The sequence below is a fragment of the Oncorhynchus mykiss genome, chromosome 31 (assembly GCF_013265735.2).
Source record: "Oncorhynchus mykiss isolate Arlee chromosome 31, USDA_OmykA_1.1, whole genome shotgun sequence".
NCBI classification, from domain to species: Eukaryota; Metazoa; Chordata; class Actinopteri; order Salmoniformes; family Salmonidae; genus Oncorhynchus; species Oncorhynchus mykiss.
In genome coordinates, this window is record NC_050571.1 from 40,608,239 (window position 1) to 40,632,461 (window position 24,223).

Here is a 24,223-nt window from a genome sequence, read left to right on the forward strand (position 1 = left end):
CATTGATGCCACATAGGCCATTTTCAAAATGAGAAGTTGTTTTTTTATGGGCAGTCAGTCTTTAAATGTGACATTTTGCTAAACATTATATTTAGACTGACGGAGAGGTCAGTTTACCTGATAGCAGGTGGGTTGGTTCAGAATGCTGTGGGACTCTGCAATGCGTAGGTTGGACTGGGTGAAGAGATTGAGCTGCAAAAATAGACAGGCACAAACAAAAGTACATTTGGATTTTTTATCTGGATACTCAATTAACCATTATAAAAATAAGGACAAATTATCAATGAGAGTCTTAACCAGAGGTTGGAACCGGATCAGAACCAAAATAACTAAATCTTTCAAGTAACAGAAATGGAACCTGGAACGAAAGTGATCCATAATGTTCTGGAACAGAACGTTATTTAAAAATCATGGGAACCGGTTAATATCATTCTTTTACATTCCAGGCATTTATTTTCTAGTCCCACAACAAAACGCAACAAAGCCCTACTCTGTCACTCAGAAATGTATTCCAGTGTCTGCCTGCAAGATGAAAATCTTTTCCTGTGAGTGTGCATGTTTAAGTTACCTGCGATCCTCCCCCACCCTAAACATAGACTCCTTTACTGACATTACAAGCTTGATTCAGAAGATAGGGAGAGACATTTGTAATTGGCTTGAGAAGAATGGATAAATATTTTCAATGCTAGTCAAGGATACTATAGGCCTAGTTATCATATTTCACGTTGGATTTATTAACTACAAAATGTAAGATGTGTTTTTAATTCTGGTGCCGCTCTGCAATCACGAGCCTGTTAGCTAGCTAGCTCAAGCGTGTCAGCTAGCTAGCTCAAAGGACATTCATAGCTCCTCCATAAAAGCCGCTCCTCCTTGGTATAATTCTGTGGACCTAATTTAGATAATGCATGTCATAACAAGATGCCCAGCGCTTCAAGCCTCCTCCTCAACTCTCTCGCTCTCTCCCCACCCACAAAATATCTCTTCTGCTCTCTCTCCACCTACACAAATTCAGTAGCATCTTGCGCCATAGGCTACACACATGTAAAGAACTAGTTTGCCTGCTCTCTCCTCACTGATTGGTGAAGTCATGTAATGAGCTAAATGTTAAAAACGGTTGATTTCACAGGTTAAAAAAGAAACAGAAAGAAACAATATAAACTGGTTCAAACCGGTTCAGAACCTTGTTTTGCTGGTAGGAACCGTGGTATGAAACAAAATAAATAGTTGTTCTGTTCAGAACAAAATGATTGGAAAATAATTTGGGTTCCAACCCCTGGTTTTAACACTCGCAAGCACACACGCACGCATACATTTTGTGGGATCAAAAAATGAATACCACATTGTTTTGCATCATTCCTGAAACATTGTAAAACTACCAGGGTCTCAACTGTCACTGTCACTGCTCTGATGAAGGCCGTGCATTAGCTGTCAGTGTCTTACGGCTAAGGAGCTTGGAGAGGCTTCACTTACCAAGTATAGTTCGATAGTGTGGTTAAAAAAAATATATATATATATATATATATGACCGGAGGCCATCTGGCCTCAAGTGCACAGAGAGCCTTATTAGTCATCAGTCATGTCTTCTTCCCACTACCCAGCCACTCTTTGATTCCCTACAGGCTAACAGGGGGTCTACCCAAGGACATTCTTAGCCCCCCACCCAACCGATCAATAGGTAGATAATGGAAGAAATACCTTGGGTTCAGGGTAACAGAAGCGGTTTCAACCCATTTTGTTTCTAGCTTGCCTATTGAGATAAGAATGCCGCAACATTTCCTTTCCACTTGTCAGATTGCCATGTGAAATATGCCTTAGAGAAGAAATCAATGTGGTCAAATGTAGTTAATGTAAAGGGAAAACGAGAGAGAAAGAGGGATACAGAGAGAGACAGTAAGGGTGTGTTCGTAAATTCAATCTGGAGTGCCAGAGTGCGCTCAGGGCTTTAGTCCGTTTGGTTTTCCCACTTGGAGCAGAGCAGAGGAGTAGGTTTGATTTGAGTTCTCTGACCTCACAATGGCAGCCAAGCACCCAAGCTAACTGGCTAATGTTGGCTAGCTTGCTAGCTACTTCCAGACATAAATAAGAGAACACCTCCATCTGACAATTTTACTCCCCCTAGTAGAGCTGGTTAGGCTGTTTTCATTTTATATAGAGGGTTGATGACTAACTGTGCTGATGGCAACTATTTAATTATGCTTTTATTCCAATGTTTACAGACAAGTCACATAACAAGTTGCATGGACTCCCTCTGTGTGCAATAATAGTGTTTAACATGATTTTGTAATGACTAACTCATCTCTGTACCCCACACATGCAATTCTCTGTAAGGTCCCCCAGTCGAGCAGTGAATTTCAAACACAGATTCAACCACAAAGACCAGGGAGGTTTACCAATGTCTCGCAAAGAAGGGCATCTATTGCTAGAAAAAAATATATATAAAAACAGACATTGAATATCTCTTTGAGCATGGTTATTAATTACACTTTGGATGATGTAATACACCCAGTCACTACAATGATACAGGCGTTCTTCCTATAACTCAGATGCCGGAGAGGAAGGAAACGGCTCAGGGATTTCACCCTGAGGCCAATGGTGACTTTAAAACAGTTAGAGTTTAATGTATCAACAGCACTGTACTTACTCCACAATACTAACCTAAATGACAGAGTAAAAAGAAGGAAGCCTGTACAGAATACAAATATTGAAAAACATGCATCCTGCTTGCACCAAGATACTAAAGTAATACTGCAATTAACTTTTTGTCCTGAATACAACGTTTTATGTTCGGGGCAAATACAATACAACACATTACTGAGTACTGTACCACTCTCCATATTATCAAGCATAGTGGTGGTTGCATCATGTTCTGGGTATGCTTGTATCCTTAATCATTAAGGATGAGTGGGTTTTTCAGGATAGAAAAATAAACGTAATGGAGCTAAGCACAAGGAAAATCTTACAGGAAAACTGGTTCAGTCTGCTTTCCACCAGACACTGGGAGATGAATTCACCTTTCAGCAGGACAATAACTTAAGGCCAAATCTACACAAGGCCAAATTTACACTGGAGTTGCTTACCAAGAAGACAGTGAATGTTCCTAAGTGGTCGAGTTACAGTTTTAACTTAAATCTGCTTGGAAATCTGTAGCAAGACCTGAAATTGGTTGTCCAGCAATGATCAACAACCAATTTGACAGAGATTGAAGAATTTTGAAAATAATAATGGGAAAATGTTGCACAAGAGACTTTCCCAGAAAGACTTACAGCTGTAATCGCTGCCAAAAGTTCTTCAACAAAACATTAACTCAGGGGTGTGAAAACTTGTGTCAATGAGATATTTTTTGTGTTTAATTTTCAATAAATGTACTAACATGTCTATAAACATGTTTTCATTATGGTTTATTGCGTGAAGATGGTTGAGCATATAAAAATATTGAATCCATTTAGAATTCAGCCTGTAACAACAAAATATGGAATAAGTCAAGGGGTATGAATACTTTTTGAAGGCACTGTACACACACACACACACACACACACACACACACACACATCCATCCATGCATCCATCCATACCCTGGACTTTGAACTGTCCAACCCCAGCTCTAGATCCTTCTTCACACTCCTTTGTCGGCAATGCAGCATGCCGACTATCCACCTGATGTGGTGGTAGAAGGACTTGGGAGTGGGAACGATGCTGAAGGGAGGAGGCAGTGTCTTGCCGTTGTCAAAGTACGACAGCCATAGCTTGGAGCGTGCAAACTTCCACTCCACGTCCGCATCGTCCTGAGAGATAAGCAGAGTTATTTCTCTCTCTGAGCAAACACCCCCTTAAGAGATTTACTTAGTGACGCTAGCTAATGTTACAAACACACATTATCAAAAACCTATTTGAACTGATAATAATAACCTGTTCATTTCCTTTGCTGTAGGCATAATCTCTGAGATAACAATAGTTTGTGACTTTTAGATAACAAATCTTAAACAGAAGCAAACGGAACAAAACGGGGATAAACATACCTGAATTTTTCAATCGAAACTCAATTGTTTCATTGAACTGAGTGAATGGAATATGAATGACAGTCATACAATATGCTGTAATAGAAATAAGGCCATTCTCAGAAAAATAAAAATCTTCCTCCCTCATCTTAAACGTCACAGACGGCCACTGATATACAGTTCTAGTCAAAAGTTTGGACACACCTACTCATTCCAGGTTTTTCTTTATTTTTTTATATTTTCTACATAGTAAATAATAATGAAGACATAAAAACGATGAAATCATGTAGTAACCAAAAATGTGTTAAAAAAAATAAAAATATATTTTATATTTGAGACTCTTCAAATTAGCCACCCTTTGCCTTGATGACAGCTTTGCGCACTCTTGGCATTCTCTCAACCAGCTTCTGGAATGCGTTTCAATTAACAGGTGTGCCTTGTTAAAAGTTAATCGGTAGAATTTCTTTCCTTCTTAATGCATTTGAGCCAATCAGTTTTGTGACAAGGTAGGGTTGGTATACAGGAAGATAGCCCTATTTGGTAAAAGATAAAGTCCAAATTATGGCAAAAACAGCTCAAATAAGCAAAGAGAAACAACAGTCTATCATTACTTTAAGACATGAAGGTCAGTCGGTTTCTTCAAGTGCAGTCACAAAAACCATCAAGCGCTATGATGAAACTGTCTCTCATGAGGAACACCACAGGAAAGGAAGACCCAGAGTTTCTGCTTCTGCATAGGATAAAGTTCATTAGAGTTACCAGCCTCAGAAGTTGCCCAAATAAATGCTTCACAGAGTTCAAGTAAAAGACACATGAAGTCCTGCGTGAATCATGGTCAAATTGCTGCAAAGAAACCACTACTAAAGGACACCAATAAGAAGAATAGACTTGTTTGGGCCAAGAAACACGAGAAATGGACATTAGACCAGTGGAAATCTGTCCTTTGATCTGACGAGTCCAAATTTGAGATTTTTTGTTCCAACCTCTGTGTCTGTGTGAGACACAGAGTAGGTGAATGGATGATCTCTGCATGTGTGCTTCCCACCGTGAAGCATGGAGGAAGAGTTGTGATGGTGTGGGGGTGCATTGCTGGTGACACTGTCAGTGTTTTTTTTTATTCAAGGCACACTTAACCAGCATGGGTGAGCTACTTGACCAAGGCGAGTGATGGAGTGCTGCATCAGATGACCTGGCCTTCACAATCACCTCACCTCAACCCAATTGAGATTATTTGGGATGAGTTAGACAACAGTGAAGGAAAAGCAGCCAACATGTGCTCAGTATATGTGGGACTCCTTCAAGACTGTTGGAAAAGAATTCCAGGTGAAGTGGTTCAGGTGTAGGTGGTTGAGAGAATGCCACGCGTGTGCAAAGCTGTCATCAAGGCAAAGGGTCGCTACTTTGAAGAATCTCAAATATAAAATATATTTGGAATTTTTAACACATTTTTGGTAACTACATGATTCCATATCTGTTAATTCATAGTTGTAAAAATAAAGAAAACCCTTGAATGAGTAGGTGTGTGCAAACTTTTGACTGGTACTGTGTGTGTGTGTGTGTGTGTGTGTGTGTGTGTGTATGTATGTATATATAATATATATATATATATATATATATATACTGCTCAAAAAAATAAAGGGAACACTTAAACAACACAATGTAACTCCAAGTCAATCACACTTCTGTGAAATCAAACTATCCACTTAGGAAGCAACACTGATTGACAATAAATTTCACATGCTGTTGTGCAAATGGAATAGACAACAGGTGGAAATTATAGGCAATTAGCAAGACACCCCCAATAAAGGAATGGTTCTGCAGGTGGTGACACAGACCAATTCTCAGTTCCTATGCTTCCTGGCTGATGTTTTGGTCACTTTTGAATGCTGGCGGTGCTTTCACTCTAATGGTAGCATGAGATGGAGTCTACAACCCACACAAGTGGCTCAGGTAGTGCAGCTCATCCAGGATGACACATCAATGCGAGCTGTGGCAAGAAGGTTTGCTGTGTCTGTCAGCGTAGTGTCCAGAGCATGGAGGCGCTACCAGGAGACAGACCAGTACATCAGGAGACGTGGAGGAGGCCGTAGGAGGGCAACAACCCAACAGCAGGTCCGCTACCTCCGCCTTTGTGCAAGGAGGAGCAGGAGGAGCACTGCCAGAGCCCTGCAAAATGACCTCCAGCAAACCACAAATGTGCTTGTGTCTGCTCAAACGGTCAGAAACAGACTCCATGAGGGTGGTATGAGGGCCCGACGTCCACAAGTGGGGGTTGTGCTTACAGCCCGACACCGTGCAGGACGTTTGGCATATGCCAGAGAACACCGATGAAAGCAGGTTCACACTGAGCACGTGACAGACGTGGTTTGGCGGTGGCTCCGTCATGGTGTGGGGTGGCATTTCTTTGGGGGGCCGCACAGCCCTCCATGTGGTAGCCTGACTGCCATTAGGTACCGAGATGAGATCCTCAGACCCCTTGTGAGACCATATGCTGGTGCGGTTGGCCCTGGGTTCCTCCTAATGCAAGACAATGCTAGACCTCAAGTAGCTGGAGTGTGTCTGCAGTTCCTGCAAGAGGAAGGCATTGATGCTATGGACTGGCCGCCCGTTCCCCAGACCTGAATCCAATTGAGCACATCCGGGACATCATGTCTCGCTCCATCCACCAACGCCATGTTGCACCACAGACTGTCCAGGAGTTGGCGGATGCTTTAGTCCAGGTCTGGGAGGAGATCCCTCAGGAGACCATCCGCCACCTCATCAGGAGCATGCCCACGCGTTGTAGGGAGGTCATACAGGCACGTGGAGGCCACACACACTACTGAGCCTCATGTTGACTTGTTTTAAGGACATTACATCAAAGTATATAAATATATACACACACACACACATATATATATATATATATATATATATATATATATATATATATATATATATATATATATATATATATATGTATGTATGTATATATATATATATATATATATATATATGTATATATATGTATATATATATATATATATATATATATATATATATATATGTATATATATATATATATATATGTATATATATATACACGTATATATATATATATATATATATATATATATATATATATATATATGTATATATATATATGTATATATGTATATATATATACACATATATATATATATACATACACACACACACACACACATATATATACACATATGTGTGTGTGTGTGTATATACAAAAGTATGTGGACACCCATTCAAATTCATGGATTCGTCTATTTCAGCCACACCTGACAGGTGTATAAAATAAATAACAGCCATGCATTCTCCGAAGACAAACATTGGCCTTACTGATGAGCCCAGTGACTTTCAATGTGGCACTGTCATAGGATGCCACCTTTCAAACAAGTCAGTTCGTCACATTTCTGCCCTGGTAGAGCTGCCCCGGTCAATTGTAAATGCTGTTTTTGTGAAGTGGAAAGGTCTAGGAGCAACAACAGCTCGGCCGCAAATTGGTAGACCACACAAGCTCACAGAATGGGAGCGTTGAGTGCTCAAGCGCGTAGTGCTTCTCTCATTGGTTGCAACACTCACCACTGAGTTCAAAACTGCCTCTGGAAGCAAAGTCAGCTGTTTGTCGGGAGCTTCATGAAATGGGTTTCCATGGCCGAGCAACCACACAAGATCACGATGTGCAAATCCAAGTGTCGGCTGGAGTGGTGTAAAGCTCGCCGCCATTGGACTCTGGAGCAGTGGAAATTTGTTCTCTGGAGCGATGAATCACGCTTCACCATCTGGCAGTCCCACAGACGAATCTGGGTTTGGCGGGTGCCAGGAGAACTCTACCTGCCCAAATGCATAGTGCCAACTGTAATGTTTGGTGAAGGAGGAATAATAGTCTGGGGCTGTTTTCATGGTTCAAATTAGGCCCCTTACTTCCAGTGAAGGGAAATCTTAATGCTACAGCATACAATGACATTCTAGATGATTCTGTGCTCCCAACTTTGTGGCAACAGTTTGGTTGAAGGCCCTTTCCTGTTTCCGCATGACAATGCCCCTGTGCACATAGTGAGGTCCATACAGAAATGGTTTGTCGAGATCGGTGTGGAAGAACATGACTGGCCTGCACAGAGCCCTAACCTCAATCCCATTGAACACCTTTGAGATGAATTGGAACGCCGACTGCAAGGCAGGCCTAATCGTCCAATGTCAGTGCTCGACCTCACTAATGCTCTTGTGGTTGAATGGAAGCAAGTCCCCGAAGCAATGTTCCAACATCTAGTGGAAAGCCTTACCAGAAAAGTGGAGGCTGTTATAGCAGCAAAGGGGAACCAACTCCATATTAATGCCCATGATTTTGGAATGAGATGTTCGACGAGCAGGTGTACACATACTTTTGGACATATTCAGTCTATTCTGAAAAGTATGGATTAAATTAAAATGTTCCCTCATCAATCTACACACAATACCCCATGATGACAAATCGAAAATAGGTTTTTATAAATGTTTGCAAATGTATTAAACATTTTAAAAGGCACAAATCTGGGGAAGGGTACCAAAAAGATTCAGCAGCATTGAAGGTCCCCAAGAACACTGTGGCCTCCATCATTCTTAAATGGAGGAAGTTTGGAACCACCAAGATTCTTCCTAGAGCTGGCCGCCCGACCAAACTGACCACTCGGGGGAAAAGGGCCTTGGTCAGGGAGGTGACCAAGAACCCAACCCGAGGTACAGAGTTCCCCTGTGAAGATTGGAGAACCTTCCAGAACCACCTCTGCAGCTCTCCACCAATCAGTCCTTTATGGTAGAGTGGCCAGATGAAAGTCACTCCTCAATAAATGACAGCCCGCTTGTGTTTTGGATAAGGCATCTAAAGGACTCTCAGACCATGAGAAACAAGATTCTCTGGTCTGATTAAACCAAGATTGAACTCTTTGCCCTGAATGCTAAGCGCCACGTCTGGAGGAAACCAGGCACCGCTCATCACCTGGCCAATACCGTCCCTACGGTGAAACATGGTGGTGGCAGCATCATGCTGTGGGGAAGTTTTTCAGTGGCAGGGACTGGGAGACTAGTCAGGATCGAGGGAAAGATGAACGGAGCAAAGTACAGAGAGATACTTGATGAAAATCTGCTCCAGAGCTCTCAGGACCTCAGACTGGGGCGAAGGTTCACCTTCCAACAGGACAACGACTATAAGCACATAGCCAAGACAATGCAAGAGTGGCTTCGGGACAAGTCTCTGAATGTCCTTGAATGGCCCAGCCTGAGCCCTTTCTTGAACCCAATCGAACATCTCTGGAGAGACCTGAAAATAGCTGTGCAGCAACGCTCCCCATCCAACCTGATAGATCTTGAGAGGATCTGCAGAGAAGAATGAAGAAACTCCCCAAATACAGGTGTGCCAAGCTTGTAGCATCATATCCAAAACAGTTAAGGCTGTAATCACTGCCAAAGGTGCATCAACAAGGTACTGAATAAAGTGTCTGAATACTTACGTAAATGTGATTTTTCCGTTTTGTTGGGGTATGGGGTATTGTGTGTAACTTCATGAGATTCTTTTTTTCATTTTAGAATAAGGCTGTAACGTAACAACATTTTGAAAAAGTGAATACTTTCCGAATGCCCTGCATACAAAACGATTACACAAAAATACACTAGTATCCCTATAACTATAATCAGATGACATGGTGGGTCTACAGATGCCACTGACTTACCTCTGCGGTGAAGTTTCCCCCTACGTACAGATCTAGGATCTGCTTCCCTTCCCCAATCCTAACCTTAATGATTAGTGGGGAATTTCTCTTATTTACCCAAGATCAGTATCTAGGGGCAACTTCACAACACCAGTCACTCACCTCGATTTCTTGATAGGAGCTGTTGATCATGGCGATCAGCATGTTGAGCAACACCACCACCATGGTCACGTTGTAGATTCCATAGAGCACATAGCCGATGTTCTCGATGAACTTGTGGTTGTACTTGAGCACCACAGAGGACACCTCGGACAGTCCAAATATAGACCAGAACAGAGTCTTGAAGCTCTCCTCCACCCTATGGTGACAAGGAAGGAAGGAAGGGGATAAGAAAGCTATAGGACAGGCTGATCAGTTTAGGGGTTTCTAGTTTGTTGTTGTGCCCTAGCGAAATCACAAACTACATTTGGCTGTTGCCCAAAGTGACAGGCGATAAAGTGCTGCTTTAAATAAAGTGATGTCATCTCATGTGTAGCCTAAGTGCGTGGGGAATGAACCAAATATATTGGCATGTCTTGCTCAATACTAAAATGTATCATCCTGTGTTATAGTATTCTGGTTGCCAAAGTCCCTTCGAGAAACATTTATAACGTGAGAATTGTTGCCATGAAATTATAGTTATTTTTTATTTCAGGTGATGTTGCTGTATTTTATGAATTCCACAGATGTCCTTGGTAAGAGCATAAATGACCATTGTGACTCTTGGCAATGTTAGATGTGTGTATGTGTTGCATTTGTAAGTGTGTGTGTGTGTTCCATTTATGCCAAGGCAGCTTGACTAATGAAATGCAATATGGACACTAGAACAATAGAGGAAAATAATAACCATAACAATAGGAAGGATTTCATTTTCTCAGCCTCAGTTTGGAAACAGTAACCTTGGCGGTAATCCACTCCAGTGTGAAATTAGTTATTTTTGCTGAGCTGCCACAAGCTCGGCAGTGCCTTTTCCAATTCAGTTTTGAAGAACTCTTAGAAAGGGAGTCCAAGGTTGGCCATTTTCAACTTCATTCTGCACTACAATGACTGAGTCGATAGACTGAATGAGCTAGCACTGCATGAATGGGCTCAATAGAGGAAGAAAAGAGCTCCCTACATGAATGGAGAACTCATTTGTTGGAGTTAAAAAAAAAAATGTAGATAGGTCCCAAGCAGTATTACAGTATTACTCAATTCTTATGTTTTAGGAGTGTATTCATTTTAGGGGCTTTGGGGACAAAACAGTATGGTTGAATGTGTACAAAGCCTCCCTACTGACTGTCAGTCCATTACGGAGTAACTGTTCCTGTCACTGACTCCAGACCTGCCTGAGTGACCATCAATTAATGTTCTCAAATGTGGTAAGTCTGTTAAGTCTGTTCCCATAAGTGTCTCACCATATGTCTATTCCAATTAGTGTTCTCTATACACAAGTGTCCTCTATATGTCTGCTATAGCACTCACGTGGTGAAGGCCGGGTTGACCTTGGCACCCAAGTAGTACGAATAGAGGATGAACATGCCGATCATGAACGCCAGGAAGACCATGATGAACAGGACCATGAACTTGAAGATGTCTTTGACCGTGCGGCCCAGGGAGATCTGGAGTGGTCCAAAGCTCTCATTAGCCGGCAGAATGTAAGCGATGCGTGTGAAGCTCAGCACCACAGCGATGGCGTACAGCCCTTCTGAGATCAGCTGGGGGTCCGACGGCAGCCATTTGTCCCTTGCTACGTGGAGGAATGGGCAACAGCAACATGAACAATGTGTTTAATGCATTGCGCAATATGACTGTTCTGCACAATGGTTGGGTTACACTTTGTTTTACAGTCCCACTATGTCTTTGTGGGCTTTGAAATAATAGAGCAAATAGTAATTGTATAATAATTCCCCTAAAAGTAGTCTTTTGTTTCTTTAGGATTCATCAACACAAGCACCAATACATACCATTTCTCAGTAAACGTCAGCTAAAGCTAAATGAAACAGGACTATAAAATAAGGTGCTACCACGATTTGCAAAGACCACTTACGCTCTCAATGTCAAATTAAAAACAGGTGTTTATGTGATTTTAAATGTTTGCCTTTTTGCATGTTCTAATGATATACCTAATGATCATTTGTCTCCCTTCTGCGTGCAGTGTACTAGGTGGATAATGTTGCCCTTAAAGTCATTCTGTATGTGTACGTCACTGTGTACGATTAGACAATTAGAGCTTAACCTGCGGTAAGAATCTAGTGATTCTTGAGATTAGTGTGCCTGCCCTTAAGCATAATCATTGCTAACACTGTTACATGTCTTGCAGAGCAAGTGATCAGGAAACATCTGTATTGACATTTGTGGTGGTATTTGTAGATGTGTGCAAGATGCCTACTTGTATCAACTGTACCTATCACAGGTTTAAGAAGATGGCGCTGCAGTGGATAGCTGCTCCTGGCGAAGTCTGCATTAAAAATAATTTGGTTGTTGCTGATCTTAACATTTTTTTGTACATAATGTTTCTTGCCATCATTTCATATGACTGAAAACAGCTTGTGGACATCAGAACAGTGATCATTAACCTCGATTTGATGACGGTTTTTGGACATTCTGCTTACCCCGGACCAGGCCCTGATCCCTGGGACTCGAAAGAGAAAGCAGCAGCGAAAGAGAGGCAAGCGATGTGGTGTCTTGACTATGTTGGCAAGCAAGTAGACCATCATTGCCCTCTACTTTGTTGGCGAACGTGCAGTCACTGGAGAAGAAACTGGTTGAGCTCCGTTTGAGACAATCCTATCAACGGGACCTGAAAAAACTGTAATATCCTATGTTTCTGGCTGAACGAGGACATGGATATCCAACTCTGTTTTTTCTATGCATCGTCAAGATCAGATGGCAGACTCGGGTAAGGCGAGAGTGGCAGCGGTGTATCTCTTTGATAACAACAGCTGGTGCGCAATCTCTAATGTTTAGGAAGTCTAGAGTTTTTATTTTGCCCGAGTTAGAATCACTCATGATAAGCTGCAGAAGATACTATTTAACAAGAGTTCCCATCTATATTATTTTGTAGCCGTCTATTTATCACCACAAACCAATGCTGGCACTACCACCACGCTGAACAAAATCCGTTTTACCAGATTTTTACCAGCATGTCACCTATGCAAATAGAGGCGACACAACTCTAAATAACCTTTACTCCACACTCAGTAACGCATACAAGGCCCTCCCTCTCCCTTCCTTTGGGAAATCAGTTACATCAGTCACCGGCTTCATTAATAAGTGCATCGACGGCGTTGTCTTCATAGTGACCGTACAGTGGTTCCTCCTTTAAAAGTTGCATCACTATGCAGCACACCTTGTTGGCTGCTGCGGCATTCTGTGGCACGTTATTTAATTGTCAGAATTTTTTTCTGTTAATGCAAGTTAGTGCTAGTTTGACAACTAGTGGGTATCTTTGAGAAGCATTTGATAGTCTTCCATATTGGCATTACCAGAGAATTTAAAACCTTTTTTGTAATAACATGGTATATGGATTGATTTTAAGAAATTTGGCTTAAATAATTTGAATAACATTAAGGTGTTTCTATTCCGAGAAAAATGAAAATATGGTGCTATACAACGTGATGGTCGTGATTAGGCTACAGGATAAGAGGATTGGAGGATTCTAAATTAATATAATAACATTTCCACACCCTAATTGTAGTGTAACCAATACCCAAATGGAGATAATAATCTCATTGATTTATCAAGACCAGTCCCTATGCTTGTCTCAGAGCGGCGCGAAACCACCTGCATTTGTTTAGTAGGCTATTGTGCAGCCTGACAAGTAAACATAGCCTACAATACATACTATAGTAATTGATTGCAGGCCATGTCCAGACTTTCTTGTGACCTCAAGTAACTTCAATAATGGCTGTACAAATGAATGCGGGAGACCGGGGTTCAATTCCATATGTGTTATTTCATAGTTGTGATGTATTTACTATTATTCTACAATGTAGAAAATAGTAAAAATAAAGAAAAATCCTGGAATGAGTAGGTGTGTCCAAACTTTTGACTGCTACTTTCTTAATTCATTTGATTAATATTATGGTGTTTCTATTCCAAGAAAAACTTTCCAAGAAAAACCCTGTGTTTTCGTTAGGATGGAACGGAAAATATGGCACTGTACAACGTGACTGTCGGCAGTACAGTACTGGGCTATTTAGCTAAAGAATCCTTGTGTCGTGCAGGCAGGGCACGCGGGAGCCCAGGGTTCAATTCCCTGCCAGGGAGGAAGGAGTAACTGTCCTTATAAATAATAATTTGTTCTCAACTGACATGCCTAGTTAAATAAAGGTTACACTAAAAGCATAACATTTCTGCACCCTAATTTTCTAATTCCAGTCTAACCAATATCCAAACTGAGATTACGTGAAAATAAAAATGTGATTGATTTATCAAGCCCATTCCCCATGCTTGTCTCAGAACAGCGCAAAACAGTGCTAAAATAGTTGTAGGCTTTTGCTTCAAATCCTATTGCTTCTAACTTCAATACGCTCTTTAAATAAATAAGACCTACACCACTTTTAACAGCACATTACTAAACACTAGTGAGACTCATGTCGCCTAGGGTAGGCCTACAGTGTATAATATATAAAATATGACGTGACTCTCCGTTAATAATTACATATAGATGTCTAAATTAAAACCAAAAGCCACCTCATGGGTCTCCCGGTGGCAGTCGGCACGGGTATCAAACCTGCATCAGCCAGTTAAGTTATTTTATACACAGTGGGGAGAACAAGTATTTGATACACTGCCAATTTTGCAGGTTCTCCAACTTACAAAGCATGTAATTTTTATCATATGTACACTTCAACTGTGAGAGACAGAATCTAAAACAAAAATCCAGAAAATCACATTGTATGTATTTTAAGTAATTAATTTGCATTAACTCAGATCATGCACTGACCAGCTGACAAGTGTCTTCACTGACATTTTCAATCATCTCTGACCCGGTCTGTTATACCAACTTGTTTCAAACAGACCACCATAGTCCCCATGCCCATGAACGCCAAGGTAACCTGCCTAAATTACTATCGCCCAATAACACTCACATCTTTAACCATGAAATGCTTTGAAAGGCTGGTCATGGCTCACATCAACACCATCATCCCAGACACCATGAACTCACTCCAATTCGCACACTGCCCCAACAGATTCACAAATTACGCCATCTCTATTGCACTCCACACTGCCCTCATCCACCGAGACAAAAGGAATACCCATGTAAGAATGCTTGTTTGCCTGAGGCTGATGCCGTGCATTGGTTTGTACACATGCATATACACACACTCATTCAAATAAACACATACAACAACACACACATACACGTAATAGTGCCAGACATGCACACAAACGCATACAGTTGTCCTTGATGTCCTTTGTTTTAAATTCATGATTTTGTTTTATTATTTCTTTGTATTGTTGTTTGCTGTTTTCTTCTGTCTTTTCCTTTTTTCTATTTAGTTCATTCTCTTGGTTGTTGGTGCATTTAGGGATTATCGGGGGTGGGGAATGGAATAAATTGTATTTTTTAGTTATTTATTTTCTTCCCTGGGAGGGCCTGTGGGAGGGGTCTCGAATGGTTGAGGGACAGCTATTGGGGAACTATGGGGGGGGGGGGGGGGGGGGGGGGGGGGGGGGGGGCATCTTGGAGAGTTTGGGTTCACGTTTTTTTGGCCTGGTGGTTGGATCGGTCAACATGCCCTTGAGCAGGGCATTGACCCTGGATGCTTCTGTGTATTAAAGATTTTTACTTTAAAAAAAGAAAGCTGTTCATTCACTACAGCTTCACCATTCACCAAGCTCAGGGCCCTGGGACTGAACACCTCCCTCTGCAACTCAATCTTGCACTTCCGGGACAGGCCCCCCCCCAGGGTAGGTAACAACACATTCGACACACTGACCATTAACACGGGGCCCCTCAGGGGATTATGCTTTTGTCCCTTCCTCCCTGTTCACCCACGACTGCATGGCCCGCACAGCTCCAACACCATCATCAAGTTTGCTGATGGTAGGAGTGATCACCGATGTCGATGAGGCAGTCTATAAGGAGTAAGTAAATCTGTGACCTGGCAGTATGGTGCCAGGACCACAACCTCTCCTTCAACTACAGCAAGATAAAGGAGCTGATCGTGGACTACAGGAAACGGAGGGGCAAGTATGCACCCATCCACATCGATGGGGCTGTATTGGAGCGGTTCTGGGACTGTATTGGAGCGGTTCGAGAGCTTCAAGTTCCTCTGTGTCCACATCAATAAGGAATTAACATGGTCCATACACACCCACACAGTTGTGAACTGGGCACATCAGCGCCACTTCCCCCTTTTCAGGAGGCTGAAAATATTTGGCATGGGCACTCAGATCATCAAAACGTTCTACAGCTGCACCACTGATAGCTTCTTGACTGGCTGCATCACCGCTTGGTATGGCAACTGCAAGGCATCCGACCACAAGCCGCTACAGAGAGTAGTGAGTGCGGCCCAGTACATCCCTGGCCTACCATCAAAGACTTCTACACCAGGCGGTGGTCAAAGATTCTAGCCAAACACTGTTGCCAAGTTTGGAACAGGACCCTGAACAGCTTAAGAGCCCCCAGGCCTTAAGACTAAATAAGACTGCTAAATAGCTAATCAAATGGCTACCCGGACTATCTGCATTTACCCTTTTTTGCACTAACTCTCTTTTTTTTTTACCCCTTTTTGTCCCCAATTTCGTGGTATCCAATTGTTGTAGTAGCTACAACTCCCATACAACTCGGGAGAGACAAAGGTTGAAAGTCAAGCGTCCTCCGATACACAACCGCACTGCTTCTTAACACAGCGCGCATCCAACGCTGAAGCCAGCCGCACCAATGCGCTGGAGGAAACACCGTGCACCTGGCCACCTTGGTTAGCGCACACTGCGCCCAGCCTGCCACAGGAGTCACTAGTGCGCGATGAGACAAGGACATCCCTACCGACCAAGCCCTCCCTAACCCGGGCGATGCTAGGCCAATTGTGCATCGCCCCACAGACCTCCCAGTCGCGGCCGGTTACGACAGAGCCTGGGCGCGAACCCAGGGACTCTGATGGCACAGCTGGCCCTGCAGTACAGCGCCCTTAACCACTGCGCCACCCGGGAGGCTGCACTAACTCTCTTGCACTCTTTGCACCACCCACACACTCACACTGACATCCCAACACACACACACACACACACTACAGACGCCCACACACACAGAGCACGCGCACACATGCATACTGACGCCACATACACACGCTACTGTCTGCTTTCTATACTTTTGCTTAGTCACTTTAACCCTACCTATATGAACATAGCACTGGAAGACACTGGAAGATGGCCCCAACGGAGATGCCAGCATCGCTACTAGCTCTTAGAAATCTTTGCAGTTTTGGGTTTCTTTATGTACTCTTTTTTATATTATTAGCTCAGGAAATGTTTTGTGGTATTACATACAGCCGGGAAGAACTATTGGATATTAGAGAGGCGGTAACTCATCAGAACTACCAGCATTACGACTTAGGAATACAACTTTCCTGGAGCAGATCCTTTGTTCACTCTTCCCAGAGAAATTAAACTTATTCCAAAGGCCGACCCAAAACATCGCTGGTGGAGGAGAGGCACTCAAGGTGGCCTGCTGGTTTGACATAGAGGCGCGCACACCACCCACTGCTTCCGAGTATATTACTCGCTAATGTTCAGTCTTTCTTTCCAGAGAGACATCGGGGCCTGTTTCTTTCACAGAAACATGGCTCTCTCGGGATATTCGGTAAAGCCAGCAGGATTCTCAGTACATCGCGCAGACAGGAATAAATATCTCTCCAGGATTCAGAAGGGCGGAGGGGTATGTTTCATGATTAACGACTTATGGTGTAATTCTAGGAACATACAGGAACTCAAGTCCTTTTGTTCACCCGACCTAGAATACTTAACAATTAAATGCCAACCATTATCTCCCAAGAGAATTATCCATCATCGCCACAGCGTTTAAATCCCACCTCAAGCCGAAACCTTGACGGCCCTCAAAGAACTTCACTGGACTTTATGCAAACTGGAAACCACATATCCTGAGGGTGCATTTATAGTAGCTGGGGATTTTAACAAACGACAACTCCATCTTGCTCCTCCCGTCCTATAGGCAGGAACTCAAACAGGAAGTGGCCGTGCTTCGTACTATTCAATGCTGGTCTGACCAATTGGTATCCACGCTTCAGGATTGATTTGATCACGTGGACTGGGATATGTTCCGGGTAGCTTGCGAAAATAATCTAGACGCATACACGGATACGGTGACTGAGTTCATAAAAAGTGTATAGGAGATGTAGTACTCACTGTGACTATTAAAACCTACCCTAACCAGAAACCCTGGATCGATGGTAGCATTCAAGCGAAACTGAAAGCGCAAACCACCACATTTAACCAGGGCAAGGCGACTGGTAATATGGCAGAATATAAACAGTGTAGTTATTATCTCCGCAATGCAATCAAACAAGCTAAACGTCAGTATAGAGATAAAGTGGAGTCACAATTCAACAGCTCAGACACGAGATGTATGTGGCAGGGACTACAGACAATCACGGACTACAAAAGGAAATCCAGCCAAGTCGCCTAGACTGACATCTTGCTTCCGGACAGGCTAAACACATTCTTCACACGATTTGAAGATAACACAGTGCCACCGATGTGGCCCGCTACCAAGGACTGTGGGCTCTCCTTCTCCATGACCAACCTGAGTAAAATATTTAAATGGGTTAACCATTAACCACCATTAACCAGCTGGCTGGTGTGTTTACGGGCATATTCAATATCTCCCTATCCCAGTCTGCTGTCCCCACATGCTCAAGGTGGCCACCATTGTTCCTGTACCCAAGAAGGCAAAGGTAACTGAACTTAAAAACTATGGCCCTGTAGCACTCACCTCTGTCATCATGAAGTGCTTTGTGAGACTAGTCAAGGATCATTTCACCTCTACCTTACCTGCCACCCTAGACCCACTTCAATTTGCTTAACGCCCCAATAGATCCACAGATGATTAAATTGCCATCACTCTGCACACTGCCCTGTCCAATCTGGACAAGTAGAATATCTATGTAAGAATACTGTTTATTGACTATAGCTCAGCATTCAACACCATAGTACCCTCCAAGCTCATCATTAAACTTGAGCCCCTGGGTCTGAACCCCGCCCTGTGCAACTGGGTCCTGGACTTCCTGACGGGCTGCCCCTAGGTGGTGAAGGTAAGAAACATCACCTCCACTCCGCTGATCATCAACAATGGGGCCCCACAAGGATGCGTGCTCAGCCCCCTCCTGTACTCTCTGTTCACCCATGACTGCATGGTCATACACGCCTCCAAATGAATCATCAAGTTTGCAGATGACACAACAGTAGTAGGCTTGATTACCAACGATGACAAGAAAGTCTACAGTGAATAGGTGAGGGCTCTGAGAGTGTGGTGCCTGGAAAACAACCTCTCACTCAACGTCAACAAAATAAAGGAGATGATTGTGGACGTCAGGAAACAGCAACGCGTGCACCTCCCCATCTACATCAACGGTACCGTTGTGGAGAAGGTGGAAAGCTTCAGGTTTCTTGGTGTACACATCACTAACAAACTGAAATGGACCACCCACACAGACAGTGTGGTGAAGAAGGCGCTACAGAGCTTCTTCAACCTCAGGAGGCTAAAGAAATTAGGCGTGTGACCTAAAACCCTCACAAATTGTTACAGATGCACAATTGAAAGTATCCTGTCGGGCTGTACCGCCACCTGGTATGGCAACTGCAACCGCCCGCAATCGCAAGGCTCTCCAGAGGGTGGTGCGGTCTGCCCAACGCTTTACTGTGGGATAACTACCCGCCCTCCAGGACACCTACAGCACCCGATGTCACAGGAAGGCCAAAAAGATCCTCAAGGACATCAACCACCTGAGCCACTGCCTGTTCACCACGCTATCATCCAGAAGGCGACGTCAGTACAGTGCATCAAAGCTGGGACCGAGAGACTGAAAAACAGCTTCTATCTCAAGGCCATCAGACTGTTAAACAGCCATCATCAGCACATTATAGGCTGCTGCCTATAGGCAGACTAGGAATCACTGGCCACTTTAAGGAATGGAACACTAGTCACATTAAAAATGTTTACATATCTGGCATTACTCATCTTATATGTATATACTGTATTATATACTATTCTACGGTATCTCATTCACTTAATAATGTTTACATATCTTGCATTACTCATCTCATATGTATATACTGTATTATATACTATTCTACGGTATCTCATTCACTTAATAATGTTTACATATCTTGCATTACTCATCTCATATGTATAAAAAATGTTCTGTATCTTAGTCCGTTCCGCTCTGACATCACTTGTCCATATGTGTATATAGTCTTAATTCATTCCTACTTAGATTTGTGTGTATTGGGTATATGTTGTGTAATTTGTTAGATATTACTTGTTAGATATTACTGCACTGTCGGAGATAGAAGCACAAGCACTTCACTACACACACAATAACATCTACTAATCACGTGTATGTGACCAATAACATTTGATTTGATAGCAACCTCAATTACCTTGTACCCCTGCACATCGACTCGGTACTGGTACTCTCTATATAGCCATGCTACTTTTACTCCTTAATATTATTCACTGTGTATTTATTGCCCGTGTCACTATTTCTGTGACAAATAACATTTGATTGGGTGCATCGATACAGTAGCTCTTCTCTCACCGTAAGTAAAGTATTTGACCTCCGGGGGTAGGGTCACTAGGGAGAGGTCGGTGGTGTGGATCTTTTCGTTGACGTACTGCTGGGCTCTGGTGGCCTGGAGGAAGGCAAAGAACCGAGCGGTGAAAGCGGCAATGAAGATGGAAAGCATGCCGAAGTCCAGAACGTTCCACAGCTGCTGCATGTACTCCCTGGGCCCCTCAGTCCACAGCTCCTTACACTCCGACCACATCATCCCTGCAGAGGAATCAACAAAGTTGTGGGTTGTGTTCAATAGGCACCAAACAGATTAAAATGTTCTGAAACTGAGAGAAAAATATCTGCAGAAGAAACAACATCAAGAGGAAATGGAATTGTGTTAATTAGGTACGAAACTGAAAGAAACTTCTGAAACGAAGAGGGACTATCTGGACTTATCCAGTAAGAATGCTCATTTTCGTTTTCCATTGTGAATTGTTTTGCTATGTCGTGCACTAATTAACATGACTAGCAATAGTGAGACTGCAGTGTGTTGATTCAGTAATCACCTAATGTCTACCTAAAGAAACCACATTGAGGTTTATTTGTTTATTAGGTTAATAGGTTAGGTTAATTTGTTTATTAAATCAACTGAATTAATCTAACTGTGCATTTATTTAAACACTACAGATTAAAAACTCTAAACCCTGGTACAAACACAGCTCTATTGCTGCACCAAACTAAAAAAATGTCAATTTCCGTTTGGATCGAAGAGTGGGGATAGAGTGCCATCGGAAACTATGCAGTGCGCCTAGTCTGACTTTTGACAATAGTTCGGCAGCCTCTGCCGCAAGGTTATTTTAGTAAACGAAAACCAAAATAAAAACGACATTTGGAAAAACAATTTAGTATATGCTGAAAAGGAAAATCCTAGCAGTTTAGAGAGTTGCGCCAGTAACCAAAAGGTCGCTGGTTTCAATCCCTGAGCTGACTAGGTGAAAAGTCTGTTGAGATGGAAGGGACTTAACCCTAATTGCTCCTCTAAATCACTCTGGATGAGAGTGTCTACTAAATAAATAAAAAATTAATATAATAAACTGAACTTGTCATGCCCTGATCTGTTTCACCTGTCCTTGTGATTGTCTCCACCCCCTCCAGGTGTCACTTATTTTCCCCAGTGTATTTATCCCTGTGTTTCCCGTCTCTCTGTGCCAGTTCGTCTTTATGTTTCAAGTCAACAAGCGTTTTTACCGTTCCCCTGATTTTTGCATTCTCCTTTTTCTAGTCCTCCCAGTTTTGACCTTTGCCTGTTTCTGGACTTTGTACCCACCTGCCTGACCTTTCTGCCTGCCTCGACCACGAGCCTGTCTGCCACTTTGTACCTCCTGGACTCTGATCTGGTTTTGACCTTTTTGCCTGTCCACAATCATTCTCTTGCCTACCCTTTTGGATTAATAAACATTGTAAGACGCCAACCATCTGCCTCCTGTCTGCATCTGGGTCTCACCTTGTGCCTTGATAGAAATGTTTTAAAAAAAACATATTTAAAACTAAAACTATACTGAAACTATAATCTTTGACTGCAATATAAATCAAATAAAAACCATGTTAAATTGTTTAGTTTCTTCTAAACTGTAATGGAGTTTTTTTCTCATGGCATTTTCGAGCTTCTGAATCTGGCAGGTAATTGCTGCCGGTATATGCCGATGTTTCAAATAGACCTAGCTTGGGCATCACCATCAGTAGCTAAGAGGGAAGAAATCCGAGGGTGAGCAAGGTGTGTGAGTGTGCTAAGCTAGTGCAGCTTGAGAAGTTGTTGAAGATATAAAAAAAATATAAAAAAATAAAAAAAACTTTTTGCTAACATCACCTTTATTTAACCAGGTAGGCTAGTTGAGAACAAGTTCTCATTTACAACTGCGACCTGGCCAAGATAAAGCAAAGCAGTGCGACACAAAAAACAACAGAGTTACACATGGAATAAACAAGCATACAGTCAATAACACAATAGAAAAAAAGTATATATACAGTGTGTGCAAATGGCGTGAGAAGGTAAGGCAATAAATAGGCCATAGTAGCAAAGTAATTACAATTTAGCAAATTAAAACTGGAGTGATAGATGAGCAGATGGTGATGTGCAAGTAGAAATACTGGTGTGCAAAAGAGCAGAAAAGTAAATAAAAACAAAATGGGGATGAGGTAGGTAGATTGGGTGGGCTATTTACAGATGGGCTATGTACAGCTGCAGCGATTGGTTAGCTGCTCAGATAGCTGATGTTTAAAGTTAGCGGGGGAAATGTAAGTCTCCAGCTTCAGTGATGGCCACTGACGAGGGAAGTCTTTTGTACTTCAGCAAATCAGAGAGTACAGCTGTGGAGCAGCAGGACTCCAGCAAGATGCCAGCACGTTGAATCCAGCAAGCATCTCAAACACAGTTCTTCAGAAGTACGGATTTCCTCACTTGGAAGATTGTGTCTGAGGTCACTGTCCATACGGGGGGTCAACCTGGCAGGGCATTAAGTGTCCCGAGTGAGCTGCGGAAATACCTGGTAGTGTCACCTCTCCAGTTCTGGCAGGCAAGGATGGCTGTTTATCCAAAGCTGTGCCTTGTGGAACTGGATCTGATTTCTGCCCGTGCATCCCAAGTGTTGTGGTGAGAATATTCAGCATGTCATCAGGTTTGAGAAATCAAACGACCACCTCTATGAAACACAGTCTTCTTGATAATAAGTCAGAAAATCTTGTTTGGTTGTATTGCTTATGCTTTTGCTCTTGTTGCAGCTGTTTTTATTAACCCTATTTGAAGGGGTTAGTCAATGATATAGGTTTAAAACCTCTTTGGGGTGCAATCCCATTAACCGGACGATATGACAACAGCCAGTGAAAGTGCAGGGCGCCAATTTCAAAACAGAAATCTCAATTAAAATTCCTCAAACATACATGTATCTTATACTGTTTTAAAGGTAATCTTGTTGTTAATCCCACCAGTGTCTGATTTCAAATATGCTTTTCAGCAAAAGCACCACAAACGATTATGTTAGGTCACCACCAAGCCACAGAATAAACAAAGCCATTTTTCCAGCCAAAGAGAGGAGTCACAAAAAGCACAAATAGAGATAAAATGAATCACTAACCTTTGATCTTCATCAGATGACATAGGACTTAATGTTACACAATACATGTATGTTTTGTTTGATAAAGTTCATATTTATATCCAAAAATCTGAGTTTACATTGGCGCATTACATTCACTAGTTCCAAAAACATCCAGTGATTTTGCATAGCCACATCGATTCAACAGAAATACTCATCATAAATGTAGATGATAATACAAGTTATACACATGGAACTATAGATATATCTCTCCTTAATGCAAACGCTGTGTCAGATTTTAAAAAAACTTTACGGAAAAAGCAAACCATGCAATATCCTGAGACGGAGCTCAGAAATATAATACAATTTGCCGCCATTTTGGAGTCAACATAAACCAGAAATTACATGATAAATATTCCCTTACCTTTGATGATCTTCATCAGAATACACTCCCAGGAATCCCAGGTCCACAATAAATGCTTGATTTGTTCGATAATGTCCGTTATTTATGTCCAATTAGCTACTTTTGTTAGCGCGTTTGGTTACACCTATCCAAACGCTGGTGCTGGTCGACCATTTCATCGGACAAAAACTTCTAAAGGTTATATTACAGGTCGAAGAAACATTTCAAACTAAGTACAGAACCAATCATTAGGATGTTTTTATCATAAATCTTC

At 42.3% G+C, this 24,223-nt stretch overlaps 1 protein-coding gene across 1 annotated transcript in view; it reads right to left on the reverse strand.

The window, feature by feature from the left end:
• LOC110505159 (short transient receptor potential channel 3) overlaps positions 1 to 24,223 on the reverse strand; it is a 75,134-nt gene that overhangs the window by 3,002 nt on the left and 47,909 nt on the right. Inside the window, 5 exon segments of the mRNA XM_036970389.1 lie at positions 118 to 192; positions 3,573 to 3,782; positions 9,857 to 10,052; positions 11,198 to 11,462; positions 20,500 to 20,733. Coding sequence (XP_036826284.1) covers positions 118 to 192; positions 3,573 to 3,782; positions 9,857 to 10,052; positions 11,198 to 11,462; positions 20,500 to 20,733 — 980 coding nt within the window.